At 42.8% G+C, this 24,088-nt stretch overlaps 1 protein-coding gene across 1 annotated transcript in view; it reads left to right on the top strand.

The window, feature by feature from the left end:
• Nucleotides 1-24,088, top strand: part of DMD (dystrophin) — a 2,214,077-nt gene that overhangs the window by 447,932 nt on the left and 1,742,057 nt on the right. The window contains exon 11 of the mRNA XM_088454197.1: nt 12,430-12,580. Within this exon, the coding sequence (XP_088310323.1) occupies nt 12,430-12,580 (151 nt within the window). The remainder of the gene's footprint in view (nt 1-12,429; nt 12,581-24,088) is intronic.

The following is a 24,088-nucleotide window of genomic DNA, read 5'->3' as shown; positions in this document are numbered from 1 at the left end:
AGCTCTTCTTTGTTAGTTCTATAAATTCTATTGGAAGCTACGGATGCCTTTACAGTGTCTTGTCTGCAGGAAATATTTTGCATGATTTCTAGAAAGCTGACTTTTAGGTTTAAGTTTTCTGTTTATAGGGTTTATATTTTCAAAAACTATTTTATTAAATGTGGATTCGCCCCTTTAACACAAATGTTAAGAAACTTTTGAGTACAATTTGTAGATGACAAAGTAGCACCAGAAGCCCTTTTTTCTGCAATTACTACAAATTTTGCTTAGATAGACATGAAGGTGTGAGTTTAGATTAGATTATTTGTTACCATTAATTTAAGGACGAATGACTGTGTCAGTGTTTCTTTTATCGTAGCTGTCTGCTGCTAACATGCAGATTTATACATGTGCAGTTACCATGGTGTTTTTATCTACTTGCATCTCTTACTAAATGTTGTTCTAAATCTGTTAATATTGCCTTCAACTTTATGTTTCCAAAGTGACATTATGCAATGAGTAAACACTGACCACAAAACCACAGCTCACTGTACATATATATTATAAATGCACACACCTACTTGGTCATTATGCCATCTACAGTAGTGACTTAGTTACTTATTACCACATGTGCTACAACTTACATTTATTTTCCCAAATGGAGATGTGCTGTGTTTTTATGTTTATCATTTTGTTTTACAAGTATCCATTATCCAGCTGAAAGATGCAATCAGACATTGAAGTTTATATGGCTATACTTTGATAACAGATGGATTACAAATGGAATGCATTTTAGAGATGGTGTAGACAAACCCATGCAGCTTCTTTCTTTTGTAGGTTTAACAAAAACTATTTAAATAGGTTTTTACTATTCATTTAATAGAAGATTGTTACATCCGCTAATAAAATAGCATGGCTAGCATTTGCTAAAGCACAGTGGAACTATTGCAAAGTAGAAAGATTTTAAAAAGTAACGCCTATCTTTGGTGTCACTGGGGTTGGTGTCACAGAGTGCACCTACCCACACTTTCAGCCCCACGGCTATGGTCTGCTTGTGCATGTTGGAGGCACATGCCATTGTGCTATCGTGTAAGGGCCAGGGCCTTTTCCGGACACAGGGTGTATGACACATGCATGCGGACATCATCAGTCACCGCTAAAGGCTCTGCTATTTTTGTGTCACCCCCTCAGATGATGTCACCGTGTGTGGCTCGCTTCGCCCCCACCACCTAATGATGCCACCCACCCCTATGATGGCATTAGGTTACTTTTACAGGGAAGCTAAAGAGGTAGAACGACAGTCAAAATCTATTTCAGTTGATTTGCTCTCACCTAAAAAGCCAAACCTCATGTCAAAATACTATCTATTGAGTGCTCTTAGGACCTCATTCAGAGCAGGACGCTATTTGCGCTCGCTCGTTCAGAAAAAAGGGGTGGCTATTCAAATGAACCGTTCGCTCTTTGCGGTCTGTTCGCGCCTCTAGGTCTGAATGAGCGTACAAAACATGCGGTCGTTTTTTGGAAAACTACGCCCCCTGGCCGCTCGCATCCTACGTCATATCCGCTATTTATTAGATTAATCAAGTATATCGACCAGCGTATGAACTGCTCGCTATTCTTGTGGTTGGTTTTTCCTACCGCAATCTTGCGAGCAGTTCTGACTATAAAATAACCCAGTGACGTGGTCAATGACGCTGCTGTATTAATTATGCACACCCATAAATCGCCCGTTTTGACCTTTAAGCACGCCTGCGTTCGGATCTCCACTCCCCGTTTTCAAGCACCTTCCCCTGTTACCACCCACAAACGCCTCATCCTGTCACTCAAATTAGCAGGCATTCGCTATTTAGCAAACAAACGATTTTCGGCCGCACTGACTGGTTCGCGCATGCGTATTACAATCCGTACACATGCGCAGTTGTGCAAACATCACTCGGAATGAACGAGTGCCCGCTTACGAGCGGCTCTGTATCAGGCCCTTAGATTGGGCCTGCACCTCATCTTATCTCAGATGACCACCTCTCACTCCCACCAACAAGGCTTCTCACATGTAAGTGGAACATCATAGTAGCAAAGGAGCTTGAATAATGATTTTATTTGTGCCACTCGGCACTTAATCATTATACACACAAGAAACACACTCTATTATTTGTTGGAAGCAAATTTATCTATGAGAGAATTTATCAAAATACTGTATATACATACAGCATGTATCTTTTGTGCAATGTAGCTATGTTTTCATAAAATGTATTCACCTATGGTGCACTTTTGAGTAAAGACCATTATTCAGAAAAGTGGAATACCACTAACCTGATCCACCTATAAATGACACAAATAGCACACCAGACCCCTAAGATACTAGTTTACATCCCCGCAGTACACCACATAATATGACTCTGTAATGTTTGCATTAGAATGGACAAAAACATTTACGATTTAAATGCTTTGCTGCTGAGTAGTCTCATTAAGGTTCTTTTAAGAAGGCGCTCTACTCTTCCGTGACACTGTTTACTAGTTCTAGGTTATTTACTAATTGTATTATTCATCTTTATAAACTTAATAACGTTCTAAATGGTGTCGATTTTCTAACACATAGTAATTAAGATAATACTGAAAAAAAACTGTACAAAATAGTAGAATCAGAACATATGCAACAGGTCAGGCATGATGTCCTTGCAGCCCTGCATGCACGATGGGTTCTGTTTATATCAATCTGTCAGCCACTAGATAATTTGGCAGGTTTATATATTCTCTGTTAACAGTTTGAAGGGTACTGATCCCAGATGAACAAGGCATGTCAGATAGGCTCATGGTTGATTGAGCAGGATGTGGCAGTTCAGCATTAGTCCTTTTCTGTATTATGGCTTAAGGCAAAGCGAATTTGCGTGGAGATTCTCTTTATATACAGTGCTCTGCCATCTTCACTGAACAAGTACCAGCCTGTCTGTAATTCTACACAGCATGAAAAATAAGAATGCATACATTGAGATTTATCTTGTTTAATTCTCTGCTTACTGCACTTAAGGTGGAGTTTATTACATTGCAATGTCATTGATATTAAATAGTTTCAGCACGTTGTACTGGAGATATTTTATTGCACAAATGATTTTTCATTTTGTTTATCATTTGAAACCGGAAATATAAACAATGGATCATATCACAGTAAAAAGCATTAGGGAGCCTATTTTTTAATGTTAATAACTTTCCGATAATTAACATTCCCTCTCGCCACAAGCGCCAGAGCAATTCATCATTGCTCCGGCATGGAGACAGCTGATCTGAAAATCAGCTGTCTCCCCAAAGTGTTTCACTGCTCCTACAGGTCACGCATGCGCACAAGAGCCCTGATGCCGGCGGAAGGAGCCATTCTTGGGCGGAGGGATCCCTCTTTGCAACCCGGACCTCCTTCCAGTTGCAATACACAAGCAGGAGCAAACACCATCTGAAGATGGCAAATGATCCCGCAGTCAAAACTCCAAAAGTATTTGCATTTTCGGAGCTTGATGAATTCTGTCCCCATACTAGTGTATGGGGACAGTGGGCCATTCCACAAGAGGAAGGTGAGTAGGATATATCTGTGATGTCTCCTGTTTTACCACCTTGATGAATGGCCTGATAACTTAATTTCTACAATTGCAGGTGAAAATGTAAATTTTCACCTGCTTTTGTAGAAATTAGGTGATGATGAATAGGCCCCTAAGCAATCAGATATATTTTCTCTTATTAATTTTCCTTGCACAAGATCAAGTAAAGCCAATAAGTGGTTGGTTGCTAATGGTTGGCTCTTTTGCATCATATTATTTATGCTTACCCCAATGAATAATGCCACACAAAGGCAAAACTCATTCCATGTATTTTGGAGAAAAGAGCTTAGTTTAGTTCTGATGAGAGGACAGTGATCCACAAATCCTAGTACTATCACCTTTAGTTCTGCCAAATAATAAATGTTCAGCCATATGGAAATGTTCTCCATGTTATGGCATGGGTGCTTTGCCACAAAGCATTATGACACCACTGCTCTTTTGTGCTTATTATTTTGTGACTACTTATTAAGGAAAAGAACATTGCTTGACTTGGTCCTTTTGTACCAGCATTCACTTGCAATAGTCAATTACAACAATAGTCAATTTTGACATAGAACACATAATAAAATAGAAATTCTTTGACTGCATACTAGTAAATGGTAGAGCATATTGTGAAACTGCTTTACTTCAAATGATTACAATGTGGTGAATCACCCAACTTATGGAGCATACTTATAACAACTCACAGTTTATCAATTTAAATTTTGCAAGCTTGTTAATTTTTTTTTTTAGCAAAACAAGATGTTAGCTTTACATTATGATCCTCCATCTAACAACTAACCACCTTTTTAGCAGAAACCATATTGCCTATGACAACTTGGTAAATCAGTTGACATTTCTTGAATATGAAATTAAAGTTTGCATCTAGTTTATAAAACAATGTTTTTAGTTAACTCCATCCTGTCCACAGTGGTTTCAATAGCTTGGTTATCTTTGGAAAGGGAAATCTCCAATCTTCGTTCAGTAAAATCAGTTTCATTATAGCAATGTGAAATGAATATTTCTTGTATGTGTTTCATGTAATATCTTTAGTAGGTATCTGCCTACTGATGAAACACACAGGAACATGTAAAACACATTTAGGATTGAGTACTTTAGGGTAGGGATGTGCAGGCTCGGATAGGTTCGAGTTTGCACGTTGAGTTCGGATTTTTCCCTAAAAAAAAACGGAACTCAGAAAGAGGCAAAACGTCATCTTGCATGGACGAACATCATCATTCCTGGACTTTTGGGATGTTTTTTTTTCTCTTTATAGCTTTAAGAAGTATATGGTTGTAATTGGAGAGGATTCCATTGTACTGCTTCTGCTGCTCAGATTAGTAGTAGTAGTACCAGCAGAAGTAGTAGTACTTTTATTACCAGTAGTAGTAGCAATTGTTAATAGTACCTGTAGTAGTAGTATCAGTAGTAGTAGCAGCAGGAGTAGTAGCAGTGCCAGTAGTAGTAGCAGCAGGAGCAGTAGTAGTAGTACCAGTAGTTGCAGCAGGAAAGTAGTAGTAATACCAGTAGTAGTAGCAGTAGGAGCAGTATTAGTAGTACCAGTAGTACCAGTAGGAGTAGCAGCAGTAGTAGTAGTAGTAGTAGTACCAGTAGTAGTAGCAGCAGGAGCAGTAGTAGTACCAGTAGTAGTAGCAGCAGGAGCAGTAGTAGTAGTAGCAGGAGCATTAGTAGCAGGAGCAATAGTAGTAACAGCAGGAGCAGTAGTAGTAGCAGCAGTAGTAGTACCAGTAGTAGTAGAAGCAGGAGCAGTAGTAGTAGTACCAGTAGTAGCAGCAGGAAAGTAGTAGTAATACCAGTAGTAGTAGCAGTAGGAGCAGTATTAGTAGTACCAGTAGTAGTAGCAGCAGTAGTAGTAGTAGTAGTACCAGTAGTAGTAGCAGCAGGAGCAGTAGTAGTACCAGTAGTAGTAGCAGCAGGAGCAGTAGTAGCAGGAGCAGTAGTAGCAGGAGCAATAGTATTAACAGCAGGAGCAGTAGTAGTAGCAGCAGCAGTAGTAGTACCAGTAGTAGTAGTAGAAGCAGGAGCAGTAGTAGTAGTACCAGTAGTAGTTGCAGCAGGAGCAGTAGTAGAAGTAGCAGGAGCATTAGTACCAGTACTTATAAGGTTCCATAACTGTGCTGGAGCTGTTCTCGGTCAAGGAGCATGCATGGGAAATCATTAACATCCAGCTATTGTATACTGTATTCTAAATGATGGATAATTAGGTAGAAATGGAGGAAAAAGTAAATCTGTACTACATTTCATTTTATTTTCCATATTTTAGAAAAGGTCTCCAAGAATGAAGCTATAATGGTAATAAGTTATAATAGGTTAAAGATCCACTTTGTCTACCATAAAAGAGAACTAACTGCTCATTAGAGATAAGCAAACTCTTAAGGTGCATACACACATAACGATTTTAGTAGCATAAGATTATCTGTCAAATTATCTGTCAGATTTTCCCTTGAAAACTGAACGATTTTTTGAAGTGTAATGAATGATTTTTACAATGATGAACGAAAAATGTTCTTTCCCTTAATCGTTATGTTGGTCAGTCTGAAATTAACTACAAACTACAAATGGGAGTGCGCTTGAACAATTTTCGTTAATTGTTATAACTCAGGAACTGAACGATATATTGAACGATAACGATGTTGTTATAGTTAAATCGTTCAAAAAATCGTTACGTGTTTACGCACCTTAACAATTCAATTTATAGAGAGTTGTTTGGTTTTCCCAAAGTAAAATGTCTGGTAAACTGCTTTTAAGCCAGTGCTAAAGTTGTATACAGTATAATAAAACAAGCAAAATTACAATGTATGTTACAGTACACTAAAATAAATGTAAGAGGTTCTTCACTGCTGGGAAGGGTGTGTCTAGCACCCAGGACCCTCCATTCACCCTTTATATGTGGGAGCAGCTGTTTACTGAATGTAGCTCACCTATCATGCTACTCTGCAGAGTGACCTGACAATACAGACTTCTCAGCTGTGTCTGCAGTTGGGACATTGGACCTCATTCAGACCCGGTCGCAAGCGCTGAGCGCTCACAACCGGGTCGATGTTTAGGCCCTGCGTATGCGCAGCAGCCGCACTGTGTGTAGATTAGACAAAGATTTAAATTGAATGAGAGCAATTCAATTAAAAGATAAGTTTTGGAAAGTGAGTTGGAAAACAGCGTATCACAAGGCACTGGTTTATCATGTGGTCTTAGATCGAATTAAAGCTGAGTACACATGTAAAGATTTTCTGTCCAACCAGCCAACTACATGATAATAGAAATTCAGAGGTATTGGTTTACATACATTTGCAAATATATGAATAAGCGCTGGGCCGTCGTCAAGGCTCCTCTATACCAGCATCCCTAAAATTAAGGGGTTCACGTCCGAGAAGCAAGGCACCCCAAAAAATTCCAGCCAAGGACCACCCCCAGGGCATCACACAATCTGCAGTGTGCTGGAGGACAATTTTCTTTTTTCTGTGTTCAGTGTAAACCCCGCCCTTTAGAAGCATCTGTAGTATATTAAGCTGATTGAGCAACTACCATATTTTTTGCAACCAGCCAACTAGTTAAATGGTTGGAATTAAAATCTGGTAAGGTATGAAAGCAAATGACAATCAGCAATTTGCTCCCAAATGCCGGAAAATGGACAAAAACTGTTGTTTGAACAAATTGTTTAGATCAAACATTTTACAAACTTGTCTGATAACCATTTTCATCTGTTTTAAGGCATTTAGGAGCAAATTGCTGATCATCAGTTACTCCCATATTTTACCAGATTTTCATTCCAACCAATCAACTGGTTGGATGGTTGGACAGAAAATCTTTACGTGTATACCCAGCTTTACTTCGATCTAAGACCAAATGATAAACCAGTGCCTTGTGATAGGCTGTTTTCCAACTCACTTTCCAAAACTTATCTTTTAATTGAATTGCTCTCATTCAATTTAAATCTTTGTCTAATCTTTTTATTATAGCTAACAATGATTGTACTCTTATAGGGGCTGATTCAGGGTAAGATGCAAGTCAAAAAAAGGATCAATTTGCACATTGGGAAAACCATGTTGCAGTGCAGGTGGGGCATATTTAATTGGTTGGGAAGGGGTATGTCCGAGCTAAATTCTAGTTTCAGTGTATAAATAAAATTGCCCAGTATATGCTCACAGTATAGAAAAGCAGATAATTTTTAGCCTGCATGCAAAAAAAAATAAGTAAATAAAATAGATGCATTTGCACCATTTGCATTGCCACTCGGTTTGTTCCAAGAGCATATTGCTACTTGTTTGCTCCTTTAATTTACTCCAAACTCTGATTATTATGCCCATAGTCTCTAAAGCTGGTTACATATTGGGCAAAATACCGGGCATTCAATCAGACGGCTAATATATTGGCCGTTCAAACGGGCGACTGATATATATCGCAAGCACGTTGGTGGGTGTGTACCCCGGTATGTCTGTGAAAAATGTGCAGCACAGCCGATGACCAATGTATCTGCAGATATATCAGTGCATCCTGCTGTGTGTACCCGCCCAGTTGTGATATCAGTGCTTACAGAGGTAGAACGATTGGTAAGTGTGTCTGCACATACTAATTGTTAGATAGGTCGGCAGGTTGGCCAAGTGTGTACCCAGCTTAACTGCAGAATATGTGGAATATCTCCGGCGGACGGGATGCTGGGAGTCGATATACTGACACTGTAATCCTGCCGCCCTGTATAATGCCGACACCGATAACCCGAATGAGATCAGGATACCGGCGTCGGCATCCCTAACCGTTGGAATACTGAACGTCCATGGCAGGGTTAGTGTTCTCATGCCCCCATGGAAGGGGGAGTTAGGTTCAGGTACCCCAGGGGGAAATTAGGGTTAGGCACACTCCCGGGAGTGTTACGGTTAGGCTGCGGAGAGGGGGGGTAATGGTTAGGCATCACCGGGGGGGAGGTTAGGGTTAGGCACACCCCCCCAGGGAGGTTAGGATTAGGCACCACTAAGGAGGGTTTAGGGCTGGGGGGGGGAGAGGGGAGGGTTAAGGTACTTATCTTTCCTCGTTGGGATCTTCTCCTGTCGGGCTTCTACAGTTGGTATTTGAACAGCCACCGGTATTTCGACACCATTCCCCCTGGTCATAACATAAACATCACCTTTCCAAACACCTTTCAACACTGACAGGCCAAGGAGGTAAAATGTAATTTCATAACCATGTAACCAAATAGTTATTCTTTACAGGACTATGACAATAAATAAAGCTTAAGAACATTTTTTATCTTCCTGAAGCTGTTTTGCTGTACACGCTGTCATTTTTTCAATCTTTTTCAGCAAGCAATTTTGATAAAATTACAGTTTTAATGTAATGTACAAATCTGTCCAAAACCTGACCGATCAATGTTTTGTTTCATTTTATGAGCTGGGGATAATTATATTTGTCACTCTAGGTTATGATTATCACCAAGCACAATATCAGGTGATAATATGAAAGTAAAACCAATATTTAAGTTCTAAATAAGAGTAGAATTGCTGTAGGATACAGTATACTGGATTGTTTAGTGTTCTCAGCATTCCTCATATGTCCTTTTTCAGTTGAATGTAATAACAATAATATTGGCAGACCCTATAGTTGGTATAGATGGCAGCAGTGTGTGATAAAGGTCAGTCCACATGATAGTTAACCTAACCTGGTCTTTGGTTTATTAACAAAGTCGAACAGGTCTGCAAGATGACACAGTGTTAATGCAGCAAGTCTGTAGGAGTGCACATATAATGTATGCACCAGATCCCGCCAGGAATGTATAGGAGAGAACAGGTGGAGTGTGGATAAATGGGAGCACACACCTGTGTGTATACATCCAGTGGTGGCAGTGGAGTATGCACATTAGCTCATATATAATACTGTGCAAAAGTTTTTGACATGTGTGTAAAAAGTGCTGCAAAGTAAGAATGCTTTCAAAAATAGAAGTGCTAATAATTTATTTTTTATCAATGAACAAAATGCAAAGTGAATGAACAGAAGATAAATCTAAATCAAATCAATATTTGGTGTGACCACCCTTTGCTTTTAAAACAAAGTCAGGGATTTTGTAGGATTATAATCGGGTGTATGATTAACCAATCATACCAAACAGGTGATAATGATCATCATTTTCATATGTAGGTTGAACCACAGTTATTAACTGAAACAACTGTGTAGGAGGCCTAAAACTGGGTGAGGAACAGCCAAACTCTGCTACAAAGGTTGTGGAAGACAGTTTCATGTCACAGGTCATACACCACGGCAAGACTGAGCACAGCAACAAGACACAGGGTAGTTATACTGCATCAGCAAGATCACTAACAGGCAAAGATTTCAAAGCAGACTGGGGTTCAAAGATGTGCTATTCAAGCTCTTTTAAAGAAGTACAAAGAAATGGGCAAAGTTGAAGACTGTAGATGCAGTGGTCAGCCAAGGGAACTTAGGACCTGATTCAGACCCGGACGAATGCGTATGCATTGCTGTGCGCGTGTGTGAACCAGTGCGAAACATCGGGAAGCATTCGCTCTTTGTGCATAGACTCCCAAGCAGAGTGAGTGACAGTAGAAGCCATTTGTGGGTGGTGACAGGGGCTGGCCTTTAGAAACGGAGGAGTGGAGATGCGAACGCAGGCATGCCTGAACTTCTCAATGCCATTTCAGAGGCATGCATAATTAACAGGCAGAGTCATTGTACACGTCACCTGATTGTATTCCACACTGAAGTGATCGCAGTGCTTGAGGTAGGGTATAGTCAATTTCAAGCACTGCGTTCGCTTCTGATGGTACCTGATGTGCCGATGGTTGCATACACTTCCTGGAGATGACGTGAGCATCTTAAGACAGGCTGGTGGGCATCTGCATACACAAAGTGATCACACGCCAAGACATAGTGGGCGTGCTTATGCCTTGACGTGCGATCACCTGACATGCCGTCACTTAGCCGAATTTTCATACGCTGGGTGTGAAAGAATGCATCTAGCGAGCAGGACTGAATGAGCTCATCAGATGAAAGACACATCTTGTTTGCTTCTCTTTCAAAATTGGAAGATGTCCAGCAGTGCCATCACCTCAGAACTGGCAGAAACCAGTGGGTCCCAGGTACACCCATCTACTGTTTGGGGAAGTCTGGCCAGAAGTGGTCTTCATGGAAGAATTGCGCCCAAAAAACCATACCTTCGACATGGAAATAAGGCCAAGCGACTCACTCTGCACGAAAACATAAGAACTGGAGTGCAGAAAAATAGTAGCAGGTGCTCTGGGCTGATGAGTCAAATTTGAAATATTTGGCTGTAACAGAAGCAGTTTGTTCGCCAAATATTGATTTTATTTAGACTTCTCTTCTGTTCATTCACTTTGCATTTTGTTAGTTGATCAAAATAAACTATTAACAGTTCTATTTTTGAAAGCATTCTTACTTTGCAGCATATTTTCCACACCTGCCTAAAACTTTTGTGCTACTGTACATGTAGTTGTACAGTGGCAATAGTGCAATGGAACTTGCAGGTCACTGTAACTCCATCTCATGCACTCCACTGTGGAGACTCTCAGGGGCATGTCCTTTTAGTATTGATGATGGAGCTGGAGACATGTGGTATGGCCTCGCATGCGCAGTAGTGCACAAAGTCGGAGGTTGCGCCTCTGGCAGTTCGGGGCCCTAGCTCAGGACCGAGACAACACAGGGCTGATCTTGACTTAAAAGACTCAGTTCACACAAAGGGCTCTATTTACTACAATCCGCATTGGTAATGCAGATTGTAGTGTGATATTACCGACTGAATTTGCATTGCGAAGTCTTTTGCCCGGAGTCTACTGCACTTGTGCAGAACATTGGTAAAATGGCCACGGCGGACATTTTCCGGTGTTCTGAGCAGCGCTGACACCCGATGCGGGACCACGGACAGGTAAGTTTAAACTAATATGGGTGCAGGGTGTGTGGTGCGCACACTGCACCCATTATAGATACGCCACTGGAGAGGGGATGTGGTGCTACGATTATATGATTGTGGACCAGAAATCCGCTGTTTAAAGCATCAATTTGGATTATTGTTGCTAGACTCCCGCTACGCAAAGCCACAATTTTTGGCACTCTGCAGGGGCTACAATTATGCAATCCAATGTGAAGCACATCATCATACCACAGGGCAAACCAATTCAGTCTGGAAGTGAGCAGGGATGCTTGAAGAGTCTCTCTCTAATTCATCCCTTTCACGGAAGTTCTAGGGGAATTGGCAAGTATGCCTTTAAAATTTGGTCTCTCTCTGCTGTATTTAGCAGGGTCAGGGAACTTACATGAAGTTGGCAAATCTGCTGAGCACCATTTGTGCTGCTCTACTATCTCTGTAATAGGATATATCTAGCACAGTGGCTCTGATTGAAAGTCTGTTACAGTATGTCAGTTTACACATACTGTAAGCCGAATGTGTACACATTGAAGAGAGAGATGCAGGGAACCAATTAGCATAAGTAAAAAGGGTCCAAATAATTTCTGAGGTGGGGATTAGTTCTGTGAATAACTCCCATATCTTTTAACTATTTTTCCAACAACTCATATACAGTAGAATTAATTTTGTCCTAAAATGTCTAAATCTGATGTAATATCTGCCTCTCTAAACAAAGGCAGGAAACTTTTTTTTATTTTTACATATGTAGATACAGTATGAGTGAGAATACTTTATTTCAGTGTTGTCCATCTGTTTACCTTTTAGGTATCAATTAAGAATAATATAATGCAACCAAACTTTTAAACTGAAATTGACAAAAGGTGTGGAATATTCAGAGGTGCAAATTATACTTCTTTATATTTAGTTGAATTAATATAACTTTATAAATTTAGCAGCAGGTAACAATAACCAGACTTGAAATTTTATTTGATCTAATTTTAGCTTGCATAGAACATTGATGGACCTCCAGAATCAGCAACTTCAGCAATTAAGTGAGTGGCTTTCACAAACAGAAAGTCGGACAAAGAAGATGGAGGCTGCCATTCTGGGACCTGAGTTAGAAGATATAAAACATCAACTAGAAGAGCATAAGGTTTGTCTCCATTTTTAACAAGCATTTTTTTATATTTCAAATATTTGGCTTTATTATTATTTTTTATTATTATTATTATTATTATTATTATTATTATTATTATTATTATTATTATTATTATTATTATATTACCTTATTAAATTATTATGCCAAAATAAAAATGTATTCCGGATTTGCCATCAAGAAACCCATAATATATATTTTTTAATTTATTTATATAACATACACATATTTCACAGCACTTTACAGAGAATAACTTTTAGTCATTCAAATCACTCCTCTTCTCAGTGGAGCTTACAGTGACATGAAGACGCACACACACATGCATCCATCAGCCATAAAGGTCGACATTCAGAAGGTCAACTAGTTCTGAATGTCGACAGTAATATGGTAGATATGCTCATTAGATCAACCACCATTTTGTAGACATGTATTTAGGTCGACAAATTTAAATGGTTGACCCTTAACATGTCACCACTAAAATGTCAACATATGGTTTTTTTTTAACCTAAAAATAATGCAAAAAACCATGTGTCAACATTTTAGTGTCAATATGTTAAATGATGATGCATGTCTGGAGTACCTGGAGAAAACCCATAAAATCAACTAGAGAACAGACAAACTCCAAACATATATAGGGCCTTGGATTGAATCGAAACCTAATACTCCAGTGCAGGGCCAATTAAGGTTTGTGGGGGCCCTGGGGCAACTAAGTTGTGGGGGCCCCATCGATAAAATTGCCACGGCCTCACGCAATGACTCCTATGCCCTTTACCTTTTCTCTGGTCTCTCAACTGACCTGAAAGGTCGCGGCATACTACATAACATAATATCCACTACACTGCTGGGAACTGACTGCCAGCAGCATAGTGGACATAATCTAGTACACTGTCAGGGGCAAAAGCAGGATTTTGAGTGGGGCATTAGAGGGAGAGAAGGAGGGACGGAGAGACAAGGGGGCAGGATACATCAAAGTTAGAAATGCGATCAAACCCAAAATATACAGGCTTGAACGTATTTCTCATATGCACCAAGCCCTGGAATGCGATGCACTCCAGGGCTTGGTTGTGGTGGGTAACTCCATCTTCTATGGGCTTCTATCAGAAGAGTGCTGTGAGAGAGATCCAATCCGAGCCCTCCCAGCACTCCCGATGGCGCATGTGTCCTTCTGCACATGTGCAGAAGGACACCAGAGAGGCTAATGGGTCATAGAGCCAGAAGTCCCTCTAGCGCAAAGTGCCGCTTTACCAAGAGAGCGGTTCTTTGCCATGTTCGTCATACATACCATCATTACTAATACCGGCATACATGCAAAAAGCAGCGGGATGCATTGCATCCCAAATTCATTTTGACATGCCTCCCACCCAAGGAGGGAGACAGAAAGAGAGAGGGGGGAGAAAGGGAGAGAAAGGGAGCGAGACATGGAGAGAGGTGGGGACAGCAAAATAGAGGGAGAGAGCGAAAAGAAGAGAGAAGTAAGGGAGAGGGAGGGAGGAGGGAACCGAGGGAGAGAGAGAGAAAAGGAGGGAGAGAGGGATGGTAGAGAGAAAGGGAGATAAAGAGGTCATGAGGGAGAGAGACAGAGAGGGGGCGAGAGAAAGGGAGTGGGAGAGAGGGAGGGAGAAAGTACTGAAGGAAAGGGAGAAAGGGAGAGAGAGAGAAGGAGGCAGGGGGTAGAGAGAGAGGATGGTAGGGAAGAGAGAAAGGGAGAGACGGGGAGAGAGAGAAGGAGGGAGAGTGTGGGGGGAGGGAGAGAGGATGGTAGGGAAGGGTGAAAGGGAGAGAGAGAGGAGGAGGGAGGGGTAGGGAGAGAGGATGGTAGAGAAGAGAGAAAGGGAGACAGAAGGGGGAAGGTACAGAGGGGCTGATTCAGCAAGGAATACAGTTGCTAATACGCATGCAATCGGCTAATTGTTGTGTACTGCACATACGAACTAGCCATTGCGAATGGGACTGTGATCGCAGCGCCTACACAGACCAATCGCAGAGTGATTGACAGGAAGTGCCATTTGTGGGTGGTAACGGGAGGGTGGTAAGGGAAACACAAATGTGCCAGAGCGTTTAAATGCCATGGCAGGGGCGTGCATAAATTATCCACTGCGATGCCCTACGCATCCTGAGGTCTGATAGCGTGCATGGAAGTTAGCAATTTCTGAGTACGGTGAGAACTTGTGCAAGTGTGCGTGAGGCTGCGATGGTACTCAATTGTACCAATGATTTGCAGTCTTGCTAAACATTACGGATATGTAAGGTAAAGTGAGTATCCTTATGTAGTGCTGTGGCAATTAAATAGCACACTATCACAGGCCCAGAGAGCACACACACATTAGCCTGTTTTTGCAGACTTGCAGCATCAGGCAGGCTTCTGATCGGGGTGGACAATTAATGGCATTAGGCTCCGCCCCCTACCCATACATCTGTGAATTGCAGCAGTATGTTAGCAAGGGGACGGGGCTTCCATCACTGGCCACGGTCCATCAGTGACTGTGTTGTCACTGATGTCGGGACTTGGAACCATTCATAGAGGGTACATTTACCACAACGTAGGGGCCCTGGGTGACCACTCTGTACACTCCCCCCCTAAATATCAGCCCTTCCTCAGTGCTTGAAACAGTAATGCTAACCGCTATACCAACCATTTTCAATCTATTTCTACTGTTCCACTAATACATTAGATGTAAAATGAAATCTTTAATCATATTCATAACAATAATAAGCAAAAATAAACATTTTCCGTAAAAGAAATATAAATTATGTTAAATAAACACATTGTATATGTGACATACTGTAAATGATTGTTCTAATGAGCCAGATGGGTATTTGACTGCTCAATTTGCACAAAATAATATTCAGTGCTCATTGCAAGCTGCCATCAATGTGTGAAAATTGTTTGTATAAAATCAATCACTGGTTTAGGGTCTGTTTTTCTGGATTTTGATCTATAGTTGTAGATTTAAAAGTATATTTTTTATATAAAAGGCTATAATTAGAGGTGTGGTCCCTTGAAAGCATACAAGAAAATGATGGTGTCACTTTATGTACATGGGTAATTAGTGTTGATGAGTTTTTGTTTTTAAATAAAAGAAAGCAAAGTAAAATTTTCAATGAACACAGTAAAGCAATTATATATATATATATTATATATATATATATATATATATATATATATATACACACACACACTGTATAGACAAAAGTATTTATACACCTGACCATTACACCAACAGGGACTGTAATTACATTGCATTCAAATACATATACTTTAATATTGAGTTGGTCCTCCTTTTGCAGCTATAACAGCTTCCACTTTTCTTGAGCGGTTTTCCATAAGATTTTATAGAGTTTCTGTGGGAATGTTTGCCCATTCATTCTGTAGAGAATTTACTATGTCAGGTACTGATGTTGGACAAGAAGGCCTGACTCGTAATCTCCATTCTAGTTCATCCCAAAGGTGCTCGATGGGGTTGAGGTCAGGGGTCTGTCTGGGCAAGTAAAGTTCTTCCACACCAAACTCATCAAACCATGGGGGTCATTCAGACCCACTCGCGAGCGGCAGTACGCTCGCAAGTGGGTCGATGGTCCCCACTGCGCATGCACTCGACGGAGGTAACTCCGTCGTGCGCATGCGCGAGACCCGGCGAGCGAAGGACTTTCCATCGCTCCGGGTCTCGCACCAAAGGGGGCGTGCTGTCGATGTTGATTGACAGCACGCCCCCTTTGGTGGGCGTGCCGGGGGTGTGCCGGCCAGACGGAGGCGTTCCCATGGGAACGCCTACCCTCTGAAGCCGGCCCCACTGACATCACTAGTGATGTCAGTGGGAGTGATTTTGGCTCTGATAGAGCCAAAATCACTCCAGGGCTTGTGGTTGAGAAACCCGACCACAGGGTTTCACTCGCAAGTCCGATGGTCGCGATGGTCAAGACCATCGCGACCATCTTGTTGGACGCTCGTATATGCTGTGGGTGGTGACCCACAGCTATACGAGCGTCCAAGAGGACGCTCCATTCTAATGGAGGAGGGCCCTGATTCAGAGCGAGCGCTCTGGTCAGAGCGTCCGGCTCTGAATCAGGCCCCATGTATTTATAGTTCTTGCTTTGTGCACTGGGGAACAGTCATGTTGGGATAGAAAAGGGCGGAAGCATAGCATTGTCCAAAATGTCTTTGTATGTTATAGCACTAAGATTGCTCTTCACTGGAGATAAGGGGCCTAGTCCAAACCCTGAAAACAGCCCTATAGATATATATAGATGAAATTTTACGAAACGTCTTATTGCAAAGGTGACATCCTATCACAGTACCACGCTTCAAGTCACTGAGCTCTTAGGAAACAACCCGTTTTGTATCACAATGTTTGCAAATAAAGACTGCATGGCTAGGTGCTTGATTTTATACACCTGTGGCAACGGGTCTGATTGAAACACCTCAATTCAGTAATTAACAGGTGTGGCCAAATACTTTTGTCCATATAGTGTGTGTATACAGGTGTGTGTGTATATATATATATATATATATAAAATGTGTGTGTGTGTATATATTAGGGGTGTGCACCGGCCACTTTTCGTGTTTTGGATCTGGATCTTTCTTCGTGTTTTGGATCTGGATTGGTTTTGCCAAAACCACCCTTCCGTGTTTTGGGTTCTGGGTTTTGTGTTTTGGATCTGTATTTTTTTTTAAAAAAGCATAAAAACAGCTAAAATCACAGAATTTGTGTGTTTTTCTGCTCCTATGCTATTATTAACCTCAATAACCTTAATTTCCACTCATTTCCAGTCTATTCTGAACACCTCACACCTCACAATAGTGTTTCTATATCCAAAAGGTTGCACCGCGGTAGCTGGATGACTATGCTAAGAGATACGAGTGGGCGGCACAAACATGTGGTCCATCTAGGAGTGACACTGCAGTGGCAGACAGGATGGCAGTTTGAAAAACTAGGCCCCAAACAGTACATAATTCAAAGAAAAAAAAGAGGTGCAATATGGAATTGTCCTTGGGCCCTCCCACCCACCCTTATGTTGTATAAACAGGACATGCACACTTTAACAAACCAATCATTTCAGCGCCAGGGTCTGCCACACGACTGTGGCTGAAATGATTGGTTCGTTTGGGCCCCCACAAAACAAGCTGGCAATTAATCTGTCCCTGCACAAACTGGCTCTACGGAGGCAAGATGTCGTCCTCATCCTCCTCATCCACCGATTCCTCACCCTCTTCAGTGTTGTGTACATCCTCATCCTCACAGAGTATTACTTCGTCCCCGCTGGAATCCACAACCACAAGTCCCTCTGTACGTTCTGGAGGCTGGTCTCCCTGGAAGAGTTGATAATTAATTTTATGAACATCATCTTCTCCACATTTTGAGGAAGCAACCTCCTACGCCTTTCGCTGACAAGGTTCCCGGCTGCACTAAACACTCTTTCGGAGTACACACTGGAGGGGGGGCAACTCAGGTAAAATAGAGCCAGCTTGTACAGGGACCTCCAAATTGCCTCTTTTTCCTGCCAGTACAGCTACGGACTGTCTGACATGCCTACTTGGATGCTGTCACCGATGTAATCCTTTAACAGACAGACGCATCCTTGTCGCTGCTGCTTTGAGGATGCAGGTGCGACTACAGCCCACACAATTCACAAAGACAGAAAAAAAAAGAAGAATTTTTTATTTTTTGTGGAGCACACTTTGGGGGTAACACCACCCTTTAACAGACAGACGCATGCTTGTTGCTGCTGCTTTGAGGATGCAGGTGCGGCTACAGCCCACACAATTCACAAAGACAGAAAAAAGAAAAAAAATTTATTGTTTGTGGAGCGCACTTTGAGGGTTACACCACCCTTTAACAGACAGACGCATGCTTGTTGCTGCTGCTTTGAGGATGCAGGTGGAATCTAGACGGGATTTGGAACCGGGGACACATCAATTGTCTATATCCCACTGCACTAATGGCGGATACCGGACACACGTCTAACACCAACATAGCAGTCAAGGCCTCAGTTATATGTTTTGCTTCAGTATGACTGCTGTTGTACTTCATCCTCCTCGCTAGGGACGGTTGGAGGGTCAATTGTTTAGTAAAAGTAGTGGTGTTCCTACTTCCTCTCTGGGATGATGAACAACTCCCAGCAGCAGCAACATCACTAGGAGGAAGCGGTTCTTGATCTTTCCCTATTTTATTTTTATCGGAGAAAGTTTGGTCCTCCATTTATGTTATATTGATATATACGTGCGGCTAAGGCGCACACAAACACAGAAAATATTTTTTTCTTTTTGCTGGAGAGTAGTGCACTTTGTGGGTTACACCACCCTTTAAGAAATGAGCCAGTCGGCCCTTTACTTATGGGACACAGGCGCACGCTTGGCGCTGCTCCTTTGTTGATGCACGTGCAGCCACAGTGCACACAATTCACAAACAGAATTTTTTTTTTTATTTTGTTTGGAGTGCTCTTTGGGGGTTACAGCACCCTGTAGCAGTCAATCCAGCCGGCCCTTTATTTATGGGACACAGGCACACGCTTGGCACTACTTTGTTGATGCACGTGCTGCTACTGCGCACACAATTCACAAACACAAAAAAATATATTTTTTTATTTTGTTTGGAGTGCCCTTTGGGGGTTACAGCACCCTTTAACGGACAAGCCAGCTGGCCTTTTACTTATGGAACACAGGCGCACGCTTGGCACTGCTCCTTCGTTGATGCACGTGCAGCCACAGAGCACACATTTCTCAAACACAGAAAAAAAAATTTCTTTTGTTTGGAGTGCCCTTTGGGGGTTACAGCACCCTTAAGCGGTCAATCCAGCTGGCCCTTTATTTATGGGACACAGGCGCATGCTTGGCACTACTTTGTTCATGCACATGCGGCTACTGCGCACACAATTCACAAACACAAAAAAATATATTTTTATTTTGTTTGGAGTGTACTTTGGGGGTAACAGCACCCTTTAATGGTCAAGCCAGCTGGCCCTTTACTTATGAGACAGGCGCACGCTTGGCACTACTTTGTTGATGCACGTGTGGCTACTGCGCACACAATTCACAAACACAGAAAATATTTAATTTTTTTGCACTTGGCGGGAGCACCCCTGATGGACAGAGCACCCCCTGGACAACACTACAGCACCCCTTTAGGACTGGGACTCTGCACAGGACTTTGGAGTGGACACAGCCCCTATGGACAACAGCAGCCCAGCACAACACAGCCAGCCCCTATGGACTTTGGAGGAGTGGACACAGCCCCTGTGGACATCAGCAGCACAGCACAACACAGCCATCCCCTATGGACTTTAGAGGAGTGGACACAGCCCCTATGGACAACAGCAGCACAGCACAACACAGCCAGCCCCTATGGACTTTGGAGGAGTGGACACAGCCCTTATGGACAACAGCAGCACAGCGCAGCACAGCACAGCACAGCACAGCACAACTACACTACACTACACTACACAGCCCAGCCAGCCCTAACTCCCACCCTCCCTCTTCACTGTCCACAGCCGAGTGAGAAAATGGCGCCGACGCAGGTACCTTATATAGGATCCAAAACCCGCGAGACCCGGAAGGCGGGATGATGACGTTTTGCCTCGATTTCAGATCCGAGTCAGGTGGGAAAAGTCGAGCCTGACTCGGATCGGCCTCGGATCGGGGGGGCTCGGGGGGGTTCGGATTTCAGAAATCCGAACCCGCTCACCCCTAGTATATATATATATATATATATATTTATAATTTACTCTTAATGTGCTAAAATAAACAGAAATAAATATACAATCTGAATAGCAGCTACTCCTGTGTGGTCCTTGCCAATATATGGACCTAAAAATAGTGATAAAGAAAAACAAAATTGAAAGGTGCTTATGGTGTATAAGGTAAATAATTTCAATTAGGCTTATCTGATAGCCTTCCACTTCAATCCCAGTGGGCACCTTTAGATAAAATAATAAGCATGGGTTGCTGAATCTTTAAATCACTGACATTAAATCCCCCCATGAACAAACACCAGAAATATAAATTTTTCATAATAAATATAGATTTAAAAATCCATAGATAATAAAAGAAGTAATTGTGCATATCATAAACACATCACCAATCCATGGAAAACGATGTAAACCACATCACAGACTACACTCAGAGAGTGTGAGCTCCAAGTCAATGTGTCCTTTTTCCACTAATGATGTGTAAAATGCTGCAAGAACCACCCAATGCATTTTGGGCCTGATTCAGAGCCGAACACTATGACCAGAGGGCTCGCTCTGAATCAGGGCCCTCCTCCATGAAAATGGAGCGGCCTCCTTGCCGCTCGCATAGCTGTGTGTGACCACCCACAGCATATGCGAGCGTCCATGATGATGGTCGCGATGGTCTTCACCATCGCGACCATCGGGCTACCTGCGGTAGGGTCTCTTTGTCGCAAGCCCTGGAGTGATTTTGGCTCTATCAGAGCCAAAATCACTCCCACTGACATCACTAGTGATGTCAGTGGGGCCGGCTTCAGATGGTAGGCGTTCCCATGGGAACGCCTCTGTCTGGCAGGCACGCCCCCGGCACGCATACCAAAGGGGGCGTGCTGTCAATCAACATCGACAGCACGCTCCCTTTGGTGCGAGACCCGGAGCGATGGAGAGCCCGTCGCTCGCCAGGTCTCACGCATGCGCATGACGGAGCTTCCTCCGCCGTGCACATGCGCAGTGGGGGAACATCGACCTGCTTGCGAGCGTCCTGCGCTCGCGAGCGGGTCTAAATGACCCCCTTTGTTCAAAGAACTTCCTCAGGGATGTGGTTCATCTGGCATGGCTGTGTTTAAATAGGGCTACCCATAAACCTCTTTCCACTAATGATGTGTAAAATGCTGCAAGAACCACCCAATGCATTTTGTTCAAAGAACTTCCTTGGGGATATGGTTCATCTGGCATGGCTCTGTTTAAATAGGGCTACCCATAAAGCAGAACCAATTAGATTTTAATTAAGAAAATCACAAACATGTCTCCCATTTTAAACTTCATATCAATAATTCTGATCTCAAACAAAATGGGAGAAAGCTATTACAAAAATGAAATCAAAATTCTTATGAAATATAGGGGCATATTATTACACACCTTTTTCACATTATTTAGGTATCACATGAATTTTCTAAAGGGCAATTGGAGTAGAATTCACAAAATTCTACTCCAAACCCTAATTATCACATATTTTTAGTAAGCAGATTGCATTTCTCATACTTGTATTGGGAAATGTGATCTGCCCAGATTTACAAAAAATATACTGTGAAAAAATACCGGGGGAAGTCCTGTGATAATAACGCCACCTGGAGATGGTGTTATCTAGAGGTTCCCTGACTCCTGCTCTGCTCTAACAGGCAGAGCAGAGCTGAGAGCCAGGCATCAATGATCAGCTGTGTGGTCTAAATAGACCACAAGCTTATCACTGCTAAAAAGAATAGTTAAAAAAAAAACACTTACCTGCAATTATTGGTGCTTCGGTGATGTCCTCTGGGGCTCCAGTAAGCTGGTCTCCGAGCTCCTGCACTGTGATCCTGGTCCGCTGCTGCATGGGGGTTGTGTAAAGGTGGGGGGTTGCAGTACCCGGTGGCTGTGCATGTGCAGACACATTCTCCATGTATTTCTTGGAAAGGTGTGCAGATGGGATTCGCAGGGAGAGAGCTTTATTGCAAACTCTGTCCATGCATGCAGATCTTAGTACATCCATGTGATATTTACTAAATTTGCAATGTGTATTTAGTCGTAAATATCACACTATACTAGGGGTGAGCGGGTTCGGATTTCTGAAATCCGAACCCCCCTGAGCCCCTCCGATCCGAGGCCGATCCGAGTCAGGCTCGACTTTTCCCACCTGACTCGGATCTGAAATCGAGGCAAAACGTCTTCATCCTGCCTTCCGGGTCTCGCGGGTTTTGGATCCTATATAAGGTACCCGCGTCAGCGCCATTTTCTCACTTGGCTGTGGACAGTGAAGAGGGAGGGCGGGAGTTAGGGTTGGCTGGGCTGTGTAGTGTAGTGTAGTTGTGCAGTGTAGTGTTGTTCTGTGCTGTGCTGCGCTGTGCTGCTGTTGTCCATAGGGGCTGTGTCCACTCCTTCAAAGTCCATAGGGGCTGGCTGGGCTGTGTTGTGCAGTCAGTTGTCCATAGGGGCTGTGTCCACTCCTTCAAAGTCCATAGGGGCTGGCTGGACTGTGTTGTGCAGTCAGTTGTCCATAGGGGCTGTGTCCACTCCAAAGTCCTTTGCAGAGTCCCAGTCCTAAAGGGGTGCTGTAGTGTTGTCCAGGGGGTGCTCTGTCCATCAGGGGTGCTCCCCCCAAGTGCAAAAAAAATATATTTTTTCTGTGTTTGTGAATTGTGTGCACTGTGGCAGCACGTGCATCAACAAAGGAGCAGCGCCAAGCGTGCACCTGTGTCCCATAGCTAAAGGGCCGGCTGGCTTGACTGCTAAAGGGTGCTGTAACCCCCAAAGGGCACTCCAAACAAAATAAAAAATATATTTTTTTCTGTTTGTGAATTGGGTGCGCAGTAGCCACACGTGCATCAACAAAGTAGTGCCAAGCGTGCGCCTGTGTCCCATAAATAAAGGGCCAGCTGGATTGACCGCTAAAGGGTGCTGTAACCCCCAAAGGGCACTCCAAACAAAATAAAAAAATATATATTTTTGTGTTTGTGAATTGTGTGCGCAGTAGCCGCACATGCATCAACAAAGTAGTGCCAAGCGTGCGTCTGTGTCCCATAAATAAAGGGCCGGCTGGATTGACCACTAAAGGGTGCTGTAACCCCCAAAGGGCACTCCAAACAAATAAAAAAATTTTTTCTATGTTTGTGAATTGTGTGCACTGTGGCTGCACGTGCATCAACAAAGGAGCAGCGCCAAGCGTGCGCCTGTGTCCCATAAGTAAAAGGCCGGCTGGCTTGTCCATTAAAGGGTGCTGTAACCCCCAAAGGGCACTCCAAACAATAAAAAAATATATTTTTTTGTGTTTGTGAATTGTGTGCGCAGTAGCCGCACGTGCATCAACAAAGTAGTGCCAAGCGTGCGCCTGTGTCCCATAAATAAAGGGCCGGCTGGATTGACTGCTAAAGGGTGCTGTAACCCCAAAGGGCACTCCAAACAAAATAAAAAATATTTTCTGTGTTTGTGAATTGTGTGCACTGTGGCTGCACGTGCATCAACATAAGTAAAGGGCCAGCTGGCTCATTTCTTAAAGGGTGGTGTAACCCACAGAGTGCACTACTCTCCAGCAAAAATAAGTCATTAGTCATGGGCCGGTTTGGACACCTGGTCCGGACTGAAGGACGTGCCAACAATTTCTGACAAGTCTACTGTCACTGCATATGATACTATCCTCAAAGCAGCAGCGACAAGCGTGCGTCTGTCTGTTAAAGGGTGGGGTAACCCTCAAAGTGCGCTCCACAAACAATAAAAAAATTCTTCTTTTTTTTTCAGTCTTTGTGACATGTGTGGGCTGTAGCTGCACCTGCATCCTCAAAGCAGCAGTGACAAGTGTGCGTCTATCTG

The sequence above is a fragment of the Taudactylus pleione genome, unplaced genomic scaffold (genome assembly GCF_031769625.1).
Source record: "Taudactylus pleione unplaced genomic scaffold, aTauple2 ptg000609l, whole genome shotgun sequence".
Lineage (NCBI taxonomy): Eukaryota > Metazoa > Chordata > Amphibia > Anura > Myobatrachidae > Taudactylus > Taudactylus pleione.
The sequence above is the reverse complement of the archived record's forward strand: the minus strand, read 5'-3'. Positions and strand labels throughout refer to the sequence as shown.